This window comes from Staurois parvus, unplaced genomic scaffold (assembly GCF_062004578.1).
Source record: "Staurois parvus isolate SC_StPar_1 unplaced genomic scaffold, SC_StPar_1.0 ptg003255l, whole genome shotgun sequence".
In the NCBI taxonomy this organism is placed as follows: domain Eukaryota; kingdom Metazoa; phylum Chordata; class Amphibia; order Anura; family Ranidae; genus Staurois; species Staurois parvus.
The window spans coordinates 1-11924 of NW_028321051.1; the positions used below are offsets into that span (position 1 = coordinate 1).

Here is an 11924-nt window from a genome sequence, read left to right on the forward strand (position 1 = left end):
CTGCTAAGCTGAACCCGCCCCCTGATTCTATTGACAAGTAGCCCCTCCCTCAGGTCCCAGATATTCTCTTTGTGATACAAGAAGAGTTCTTTCTGTGTCATAATAGTATAAATGATAACATTGTGTCACCCTGTGCCCCCCCCCCCTCCCCTTGTGCACCCCCCTCCCCTTGTGCACCCTCCTCCCCTCCCCCCGTGCACCCCCCTTCCCCCCACAGACACAATCCCACCGGTGAAGACATTTAGAAATATTTTGTAATTGTTGGAAAAAATATAAATCATCACAATTTCCATCCATCGTCCTCAGGACTCCGGCTACAGATATCAAATATCAGATGGAAGAAATCACAGAAAATATTCATCAGAAAAATATATTCATCAGCAGATCGATATCATCAGAAACGTTCGTCTTCATTTCATAACGAAGTGTCAGCGGGAGGATCGCCCCATTGGTTGGACATCACAGTGGAGGACCACATTGAATGATTGTCAGGAGAAATCTGGAAAGCCTCGTGGGGGGGAGGGGGGTGGGGACAACCCCACAATCTAGGTGTCCAAGTCCTCCAATGGGGTCCAAGGATCCCCCTTCCCAGAATCCCTCCAGACTTACAGCGATACTTCAAGTAATGTTAGTGGTTAATGAGGCCTCAAAGCTCCAGAGCCCCACCCCCGCGGAGCGACAAATAGCCCATCCCCTGCTGTAAACATGTCCACGCTCTCCTGCATCCGGTGACCACACAGTTCTCAGAGCGGGGCTCTTCCTCAATCCTCCTCCGGCCTCAGGAATCGGACTAACCCAACATGGCGGCAGGGTGCTGGCGTTTCCACACCCCTCACGGCACGTGGCGGCACAGGCCCGGCCCTCAGTGGTGCTGGTAGTAATAGGTGAGTTTCCGTAGCTCCTCCCAGAAGAGCAGGCTGAGGATGGTGTGCGGGTCCCAGGCGGACGTAGGCCGGGACAATCCCCTTGTAGAGAGCCAGGACCCCTTCTGTGCGCGTGATCTTCACAAAGCAGTCCAGGAATCCGCGGTACAGCCGACCCTGCGCACACACATACACGTGTCATCACACCAATCCACCAATCATGGGCTACCAATGTACTGTCTGCACCCGTATAGCATCCCATCCCCCCCCCCCCGATTAGTGGGCGGGGGTTATCAGTACTTGGGATCCCCCTCCCCCACCCTCAGCCCAGCAGTTCCATTACAAAGAAGCAAAAATGTTCTTAAATCAATCTTGGAATCCCTCCAGAATAAATCTGCTGAACCCGACCCCAGGATCCATTCATTGCTAGACTGCGATGGTGGCCCAGGCGCCCATTACTGCTGCCCAGTGAGGACCGTCAATACTGCCCCCCGAGCAACGAAACGTTCACTTACCCGTCCTTCACTGTCCACCGGCTGGTTATACAGGCGAGTGCTCACCACATCAAAGGGCATCATCGCTGCCGCAACTCCCACACTGCTGATCATACCGGCGGCCAGGGGCACCAACCAGCTGTCATCGGGGAACCACTGCGAGAGGAAGGAGAGAGGAAGAAGAAGGAGAGAGGAGGGAGGAGAGAGAAGGAGAGAGGAAGGAGAGAGGAGGAAGAAGGAGAGAGATGAGAAGGAGAGGAGGAAGAAAGAAAAAGAGAGGAGGAAAGGAAGAGATAGGAGGAGAGAGGGGAAGGAGGAGGAGAGAGGAAGAAGAAGGAGAAAGGAAGAAGAAGGAGAGAGGAAGAAGAAGGAGAGAGGAAGAAGAAGGAGAGAGGAAGAAGAAGGAGAGAGGAAGAAGAAGGAGAGAGGAAGAGGGAGAAAAAAGGAAGGGGAGAGAGAGGAGGGAGAAAGGAAGAGGGAGGAGAAAGGAAGAGGGAGGAGAGAGGAGGAGGGAGGAGGAGGGAGAGAGGAGGTGAGAGGAAGAAGAAGGAGAGAGGAAGGAGAGAGGAGGAGGGAGGAGGAAGAGAGGAGGGAGGAGAGAGGAAGAAGAAGGAGAGAGGAAGGAGAGAAGAGGAGAGAGGAAGAAGAAGAAGGAGAGAGAAGGAAGAAGAAGAAGGAGAGGAGGGAGAGAGAGGAGGGAGAGAGAAGGTAGAAGTAGAAGGGGAGAGATGAGAAGGAGAGGAGGAAGAAAGAAAAAGAGAGGAGGAAAGGAAGAGATAGGAGGAGAGAGGAAGAAGAAGGAGAGAGAAAGAGGGAGGAAGAGGGAGGAGAGAGAAAGAGGGAGGAGAGAGAAAGAGGGAGGAAGAAGGAGGAGAGAGGAAGAAGGAGGAAGAAGGAGGAGAGAGGAAGAAGGAGGAAGAAGGAGGAGAGAGGAAGAAGGAGGAAGAAGGAGGAGAGATGAAGAAGAGGAGAGAGGAAGAAAAAGGAGAGAGCAAGAAAGAAAGAGAGGAGGAAGAAAGAAAGAGGAGGAGGGAGGAAGTAGGACAGGAAGAAGGAGAGAGGAAGAAAGAAAGAGAGGAAGAAGAAGGAGAGAGGAAGAAGAAGGAGAGAGGAAGAAAGAAAGAGAGAGAAGGAGAGAGGAAGTAGGACAGGAAGAAGGAGAGAGGAAGGAAAGTGCAGCAGGAAAGATGAGTAGGAGGAGGAAAGAGGAGGACACGAGTAGGAGAAAAGAAGAAGGCGGCAGGCGTCACCACAATACAACGGCGCAGCACGTCTCCTCCATGGATCGGCACTCAGTAACATGCAGATTGTGTAGAGAGAAGATTCGGGACATTGGGGGTCACATCTATGAAATCCTCACCTTCCGCCTCTTCACCCATTCCTTGGCGTTGGCGAACGTCGCCAGTTGTACAGCTGAGCCCACCATGACCCGCGGAACCGCCCCGTTCACCCCCCGCCACAGACCCAGAATTCCTTCCTTCTTGTAGATGGTCTCGAAGGCGGAGCTGACACTCTGGGGAGACAAAGAACGACCCAGATATGTTCACTGATAATATTTCATCATTATATACAGAATAAGACATCTGCAGAACATCGCTCCCTCCCATCCCCCTCCTGACCGATCCATATTGATATACTCTGCAGATTATTCTACCACTGACCCCTCTAGAGATCTGCAGAACATCGCTCCGTCCCATCCCCCTCCTGACAGATCCATACTGATATACTCTGCAGATTATTCCACCACTGACCCCTCTAGAGATCTGCAGAGCATTGCTCCATCCCCCTCCTGACAGAATCATATTGATATACTCTGCAGATTATTCCACCACTGACCCCTCTAGAGATCTGCAGAGCATTGCTCCATCCCCCTCCTGACAGATCCATACTGATATATCCTGCAGATTATCCCGTAGCTGACCTCTCTATTGATCTGCAGAACATCGCTGAGTTTATTTGAAGTATTTGCAGTTTCTGGTGTTGAGCGATTTTCTACAACCATTTGTGTTGCTGTCTTTGGGGTTCTGCGTGCGCCGGTTCCTCGGCCCGGACTGGGAGCTGGCCAGGTGCGGCTCCTCTAACTGGTTATGTCAGTTATCAGGCCAGGAACTCGGCTCCAGAACTAGAACAAAGGTGATCGCGGCCAGGAAATACACAGGTGAGAGGCAGAGAGCCGCCATGTTTTACAACGCAAGGCTGACCGGACTTTGTGGGGCTTTCAGTTCAACCATTGCCATAGAAGAGCGATATATAAATCCACAGATCTGAGTGGGACACGGAACAATCCACGGTCCAGATCTACGTACAATTTCATCATTGCTGCATCTTCCCTGCTTTTCAGCCATGTCTTTATATCCTCCAGGTCAGAGGAGGATGGGAGAGAAGAGAAAAGGAGAGGAGTGGAAGCAAAGAGAGAGGGAAGAGACAAGAGGAAGGAAGGGAGAGGAGGAGGAGGAAGGAAGGATGGAAGGAAGGGAGGGAGGGAAAGGAAAGAAGGAAGAAGAGGAAGGAAAGGAAGAAGAGGAAGAAGAGGAAGGAAGGAAGGAAGGGAGGGAGGGAGGGAAAGGAAAGGAAAGAAGGAAGAAGAGGAAGGATAAGAAGGAAGGGAGGGAGGGGAGGAAGGAAGGACAGGAAGGAAAGAAGGGAGGAAGGAAGGAAGGGAGGGAGGGAGGGAAAGGAAAGAAGGAAGAAGAGGAAGGAAAGAGGAAGGAAGGAAGGAGGAAGGAGAGGAAGGAGAGGAAGGAGAGGAAGAAGAGGAAGGAGAGGAAGAAGAGGAAGGAAGGAAGGAAGGAAGAAGGAGAGGAAGAAGAGGAAGGAAGAAATGAAGGAAGGAAGGAGAAGAGGAAGGAAGGAAGGAAGGAAGGAAGGAGAAGAGGAAGGAAGGAAGGAGAAGAGGAAGGAAGGAAGGAGAGGAAGGAAGGAAGGAAGGAGAAGAGGAAGGAAGAAATGAAGGAAGGAAGGAGAAGAGGAAGGAAGGAAGGAGAAGAGGAAGGAAAGAAGGAGAAGAGGAAGGAAGGAAGGAGAGGAAGGAAGGAAGGAAGGAAGGAGAAGAGGAAGGAAGAAATGAAGGAAGGAAGGAGAAGAGGAAGGAAGGAAGGAGAAGAGGAAGGAAAGAAGGAGAAGAGGAAGGAAGGAGAAGAGGAAGGAAGGAGAGGAAGGAAAGAAGGAGAAGAGGGAGGAAGGAGAGGAAGGAAAGAAGGAGAAGAGGAGGAAGGAGAAGAGGAGGAAGCTGTAGACAGTGGACTCTGCGATGTGCGGCAGTATATAGGGTACATATTACAGCAGGAGGAGTGAGGAGCTGATCTGGCGGCTGAACAGCCTGACCATCAATATAAGAAATGATGTCAAATCAAGATTAGGAATGAGGATAAAACATGAAGATTTTCTCTTGGGACTCAAAAACAGGATTTACAGTCCAATGGCCTGACGGTGGGGGTGGGGGGTCAGACCAGCTGGAGCAGCGGTTGATGGTACATACCCTCGCCTACGCCACCCAAAATGGGGGAAAAAAAAAAAGATTTTGCCTCCAGTTCTACCTTAAATGCTCTCATTACTAATCCCCAAATGGCAAGACAGAAAAGTGGGAATTCTGCCCTCTGTGCCCCATAAACGTCCCTATTTTATACAGTCTGAGTTGCTACTCCTCACTCAGCAGTGCAAGGGTTACCTGTCCCGGCCACACGTGGCCCATACCTGGCACCGGCTCATGGAAAACGTCACCGGCTTAATCATTAGTCTATCTCCTTCCCGCAGGAGGACTTTGGATCTGGGGAGGCAGCGAGCAAAAAACAGCCACACCCTATAGTGTTCTATATAGAGAGAATATACCTTTCTGCCCCCCCCTCCCCCATTCACAGATATACCCCTATAGTGTCCCATATAGAGAGAATGTACATTTCTGCCCCCCCCCCCCATTCACAGGTATACCCCTATAGTGTCCCATATATATATATACACAGTACATAGATAACATACGTCTCTGGTTTCCCCTTACCCAGCACATTCAAACCCTAAAGTGTATGCCATATCTTTATATATATATATACACACTGCTGAAAAAAGGCAGACTTTGTAATCCGAGTCGCATGAAGTCCATGACACTCCTGGGATATGGATCTGGTCAGGTAAGTCACAGAGGATCTGGTCAGGTAAGTCGCAGAGGGGGTTGTTCATCAGTTTCAGCTGCTTTGGTGTTAATGAAATTAACAACAGGTGCACTAGATGGGCAACAAGGAGACGACCCTCAAAACAGGAATGGTTTTACAGGTGGAGGCCACTGACATTGTTTTCCCTGCTCATCTTTTCTGACTGTTTTTCACTGGTTTTGCATTTGGCCGTGGTCAGTGTCACTACTGGTAGCATGAGGCCATACCTGGACCCTACAGAGGTTGCACAGGCAGTCCAACTCCTCCAGGATGGCCCATCAATACCTGCCATTGCCAGAAGGTTTGCTGTGTCTCCCAGCACAGTCTCAAGAGCTTGGAGGAGATTCCAGGAGACGAGAGCTTGGAGGAGATTCCAGGAGACAGGCAGTTCCTCTAAGAGAGCTGGATAGGGCCGTAGAAGGTCCTTAACCCATCAGCAGGACCGGTATCTGCTCCTTTGTGCAAGGAGGAATAGGAGGAGTCCTGCCAGAGCCCTACAGAATGACCTCCAGCAGGCCACTGGTGTGAATGTCTCTGACCAAACAATCAGAAACAGACTTTATGAGGGTGGCCTGAGGGCCCGACGTCCTCTAGTGGGCCCTGTGCTCACTGCCCGGCACCACAGAGCTGGATTGGCATTGGCCATTGAACCCCAGAATTGGCAGGTCCACCACTGGCACCCTGTGCTTCTCACAGATGAGAACAGGTTCCCCCTGAGCACATGTGACAGACGTGAAAGGGTCTGGAGAAGCCGTGGAGAACGTTCTGCTGCCTGTAACATGGTTCAGTATGACCGTTGTGGTGGTGGGTCAGTGATGGTCTGGGGAGGCATATCCATGGAGGGACACACAGACCTCTACAGGATAGACAATGGCACCCTGACTGCCATTAGGTATCGGGATGAAATCGTTGGACCCATTGTCATACCCTACGCTGGTGCAGGAGGTTCTGGGTTCCTCCCGGTGTGGCGGGTCCCGGTATCCTCCCGGTGCATGACAATGCCCAGCCTCATGTGGCGAGAGTATGCAGGCAGTTCCTGGAGGATGAAGGAATTGATACCACTGAATGGCCCCCACGCTCACCTGACCTAAATCCAATAGAACACCTCTGGGATGTCATGTGTTGGTCCATCTGACGCCTCCAGGTTGTACCTCAGACTGTCCAGGAGCTCAGTGATGCCCTGGTCCAGATCTGGGACTATCCACTCTATAGAACCCCCTATATATAGTTAAAATACATCTTTGGCTCCCCCCCTTCTGCCCCCCTCGCCCCAGCACAGCCATATCCTATCTCCTCTACAGGTCGGGGAACAGGAGTTTGTCTGTCTCACCTGATGATTGTGCTGATGTCCAACGGCAATGGCAGCCACAGACTGTGCCTGCAGATGAGTCTTCACCTACGGAGACACAGCAAAAGTTATATAGAGCAGATAAGGGAGACAAGAGATGGATTTAGTCACCCAAACATCATCCAACACCCCAACAATTACCCAACCATCATCCCTCCATCCAACCCACACCCAACCCCCCAACCAACATTCCTCCACCCAACCACTATCCAACAACCCAACTGTCATCCCTCCACCCAACAACCCAACCTTCATCCCTCCACCCAACCATCATCCAACACCCCAACAATTACCGAACCATCATCCCTCCATCCAACCTTCACTCAACCCCCCAACCACCATTCCTCCACCCAACCACCCTCCAACAACCCAACCGTCATCCCACCGTCCAACAACCCAACCATCATCCCTCCACCCAACAACCCAACTGTCATCCCTCCACCCAACAACCCAACTGTCATCCCTCCACCCAACAACCCAACTGTCATCCCTCCACCCAACAACCCAACTGTCATCCCTCCACCCAACCTTCAGCCCTCAACCCAACAGTCATCCAACAACCCAAACTTCATCCAACAATCCAACCGTCACTCAACAACCATCCAACAACCCAACCATCATCCATTAGACATAGTCTGTGTTCCCTTATATATCACCCCATGGTGTCTGTGTGCCATTATCTCCCCCCCACATGGTTTGCATGTCCTGAAAGGCCCCCCCAATCCTCAATAGTCTGTGTGTATATATCCCCCGTAGTTTGCATGTACTCATATATCCCCATAGTCTGTGTATCCCTATATATCTGCCGCAGTGTGCGTGACCTTATACATTGCCATAGTCTGTCCTTGAGTATCTGACTTTCTTGATTTCAGGAACTGAGAAGTCCTGAGTCAGCGGGAAATGTTGTGCATAACTTACATAATTCCCTCACATGTGTTTGAGTCAGGATGAGGGGAGACGTGAGCGATGTGACCCTCGGGGGAGGGGAACACACGTGACTTCTGACCCGATAATAAACACACATACACAATACTAGGATACAAATGTCACAATTGTCGTTTTGCTACATTTGTGGATCAGGTATCAGGAGTGATTTGTAGATCGGTGCATCATGGGATTCTTCTGCCTCACCCAATGCGGGGCAAACTCTCGGCACAAACATACGCTGACCAAGCGCAAAAAATGGGCAGAACTTACAAATTCTGAATGATCAATAACATAAAAAAAAAATTTCCTCAGCAAAATTTTGCACAATTTCTGAGACTTTCCTACAGGCGACGTGACGGGTAATAAACGCCGAGCTCCGATTGGTCACTGTGCAGACCTGTAAGTGAGGAATATCGTATTCCCTACAAAGTCGCATTAATCTCCCCCCCAGATAAAAATGCTGCAGCTTAAAATACCCACATCTGTGACCCCAAGGAATAAGCGAGGGCCGGCAGAGGTGGCCCCAAGAGATCCGCCAGGGCCGGCAGAGGTGGCCCCAAGAGATCCGTCAGGGCCGGCAGAGGTGGCCCCCAAGGAATGAGCGAGGGCCGGCAGAGGTGCCCCCAAGGGATCAGCGAGGGCTGGCAGAGGTGGCCCCCAAGGGATCTGCCAGGGCCAGCAGAGGTGCCCCCAAGGGATCCGCCAGGGCCGGCAGAGGTGGCCCCCAAGGAATGAGCGAGGGTCGGCAGAGGTGCCCCCAAGGGATCAGCGAGGGTTGGCAAGGGTGTCCCCCAAGGGATCAGCGAGGGCTGGCAAGGGTCTCCCCCAAGGGATCAGCGAGGCCTGGCAAGGGTGCCCCCCAAGGGATCAGCGAGGGCTGGCAAGGGTGCCCCCCAAGGGATCAGCGAGGGCTGGCAAGGGTGTCCCCCAAGGGATCAGCGAGGGCTGGCAGAGGTGGTCTGAAGTCGACTACGGTCCCTCTAGTATAGAGGAGTTCTATGTACTATATAATGTGATCAAACGGGGGGGGGGGGGGGTTATGGAGAACACATGCTCCCCTATACACATGGGGTGGGTTATTGTGTATAGGGGAGCAGTATAGGGGACACGTGGGGTGGGTCAGTGTGTATAGGGGGGCAGTATAGGGGACACGTGGGGTGGGTCAGTGTGTATAGGGGGCAGTATAGGGGACACGTGGGGTGGGTCAGTGTGTATATGGGGGCAGTATAGGGGACACGTGGTATATGGGAGCAGTATAGGGGACACGTGGGGTGGGTCAGTGTGTATAGGGGAGCAGTATAGGGGACACGTGGGGTGGGTCAGTGTGTATAGGGGAGCAGTATAGGGGACACGTGGGGTGGGTCAGTGTGTATAGCGAAGCAGTATAGGGGACACGTGGGGTGGGTCAGTGTGTATAAGGGGGCAGTATAGGGGACACGTGGGGTGGGTCAGTGTGTATAGGGGAGCAGTATAGGGGACACGTGGGGTGGGTCAGTGTGTATAGGGGGCAGTATAAGGGACACGTGGGGTGGGTCAGTGTGTATAGGGGGCAGTATAGGGGACACGTGGGGTGGGTTACTGTGTATAGGGGAGCAGTATAGGGGACATGTGGGGTGGGTCAGTGTGTATAGGGGAGCAGTATAGGGGACACGTGGGGTGGGTCAGTGTGTATAGGGGGCAGTGTAGGGGACACGTGGGGGGGGTCAGTGTGTATAGGGGGGCAGTATGGGGGACACGTGGGGTGGGTCAGTGTGTATAGGGGAGCAGTATAGGGGACACGTGGGGTGGGTCAGTGTGTATAGGGGAGCAGTATAGGGGACACGTGGGGTGGGTCAGTGTGTATAGGAGAGCAGTATAGGGGACACGTGGGGTGGGTCAGTGTGTATAGGGGGCAGTGTAGGGGACACGTGGGGGGGTCAGTGTGTATAGGGGGCAGTGTAGGGGACACGTGGGGGGGGTCAGTGTGTATAGGGGGGCAGTATAGGGGACACGTGGGGTGGGTCAGTGTGTATAGGGGGCAGTATAGGGGACACGTGGGGTGGGTCAGTGTGTATAGGGGAGCAGTATAGGGGACACGTGGGGTGGGTCAGTGTGTATAGGGGAGCAGTATAGGGGACACGTGGGGTGGGTCAGTGTGTATAGGGGGGCAGTATAGGGGATACGTGAGGTGAGTCAGTGTGTATAAGGGGGCAGTATAGGGGACACGTGGGGTGGGTCAGTGTGTATAGGGGGCAGTGTAGGGGACACGTGGGGTGGGTCAGTGTGTATAGGGGGGCAGTATAGGGGATACGTGAGGTGAGTCAGTGTGTATAGGGGGGCAGTATGGGGGACACGTGGGGTGGGTCAGTGTGTATAGGGGGCAGTGTAGGGGACACGTGGGGGGGGTCAGTGTGTATAGGGGGGCAGTATGGGGGACACGTGGGGTGGGTCAGTGTGTATAGGGGAGCAGTATAGGGGACACGTGGGGTGGGTCAGTGTGTATAGGGGAGCAGTATAGGGGACACGTGGGGTGGGTCAGTGTGTATAGGGGGGCAGTATAGGGGATACGTGGGGTGAGTCAGTGTGTATAGGGGAGCAGTATAGAGGACACGTGGGGTGGGTCAGTGTGTATAGGGGAGCAGTATAGGGGACACGTGGGGTGGGTCAGTGTGTATAGGGGAGCAGTATAGAGGACACGTGGGGTGGGTCAGTGTGTATAGGGGGGCAGTATAGAGGACACGTGGGGTGGGTCAGTGTGTATAGGGGGGCAGTATAGAGGACATGTGGGGTGGGTCAGTATATATAGGGGGGCAGTATAGATGTATAGGGGGCAGTATAGAGGACATGCGGAGGGGGGGAGACTGTGTAAAGGGGTGCATGGGGGGGGGTCTTACCAGATATGCCGGACTCCCGACAAACGCTCCGAGTGCTCCAGCGATTGCCCCTGCTGCCACGTTGCCCCCGGGTTGCTGCGTCAGCCCCATGTCCTCGGCGTGGGAGTACAGGTAGAAGCGGACTCCGTTCATCATTCCTTGGTACAGCAGTCCAGCCGTCAGTCCCTTCTGCAGTCCCCGCAGCCCGTCCGCCTGACACACCGCCACCATGGCCTGCACCACCCCCCGGTAGTGCCGCGTGTACGTCCCCCGAGACCGCAGCTCTCCTTGCAGCTGCAGTCGCGTCTTCACCACTTCCAGGGGATTGGTGAAAACGCACGCCATGCAGCACGCCGAGGCCCCCAACACGAAATCCACCGGCGGGGAGATGGAGATGGTCGGTGGCGGCGGCGGCGGGGGGGTGGTCATGGTTCTGAAAGGTTTCATAAAGCCCCGAACATAAAGGACTGCAGCGAGGGACGAGGTTCCACCCACGGGAGAGCAGGTCACAGGGGATACGTGGCGATACAATCGCTCCACATTGGCCGATCGCAGTCCCGGCGCGGCTCCATCGCCCGCTCCTCTCTCGCCAGCACAGGAGGAAAGTTTGTCTTCAGCTCGGATGTTTTGGAGCCCTTCAGCTGTTTCCTGGGAGGTCAGCCATGCAGCCTGTCGCCTCTCACACACCAATCTGTACCCCGGACGGTCCCTCCTCGCCGGTCCCCGACCAATCTCTGTCCTCGTCACAGCTCACACCTCCATGGCCCAGGGGAGGGTGCAGGATCATCACATGTGGGGGAAAGGTCACCGCTCATCAGGCTTCCCCAATTGTATCCCTGGGAGGATGTCACACACAATGCTGCTGCCTCCTCGTCCTCAACCCTCCGATTGTGAGCGAAGAGGAGGAGGAGCGCCGCACATTCAACGCATTTATAGCAAACGTTTCCCTTTAAATCTCCCAACCGATGAAACCGGAAACATTGTAGCAGATTTTATTTGTGGCTTTTAACAGATTGAAATCGTTACATCGTTATTACCCTCCAGATTCCTCCCTGTACCCCAAAAATGTTCAGTAAAAAGGGAAATAAAATAAATAATATTAGTAAAAAATACATTTGAATAAAAATAAACCTGAATAAAAAGCAAACAGAAGACATGTAAATAAACAAAATAATAATGTTACATCTGTATTGCTCTCCCGATTCCTCTCTGCACCCCGAATGTGTTCTATGGAGAAAAAAGAAAGAAAAGCAAACAGAATAAATGTAATTAAACAAATAAAATTGTTACATTTT

General features: G+C 52.9%; 1 protein-coding gene across 1 annotated transcript; it reads right to left on the minus strand.

Annotated features, from left to right (window-relative positions):
• Positions 1-236: 236 nt before the first annotated feature.
• On the minus strand, positions 237-11528 carry LOC149428414 (solute carrier family 25 member 34-like). The gene is given in 6 exon segments (XM_089667441.1): positions 237-934; positions 936-1040; positions 1379-1513; positions 2718-2870; positions 6833-6898; positions 10651-11528. Coding segments are annotated over 6 exon segments (957 nt in total). The 5' UTR covers positions 11077-11528; the 3' UTR covers positions 237-862.
• Positions 11529-11924: the final 396 nt, after the last annotated feature.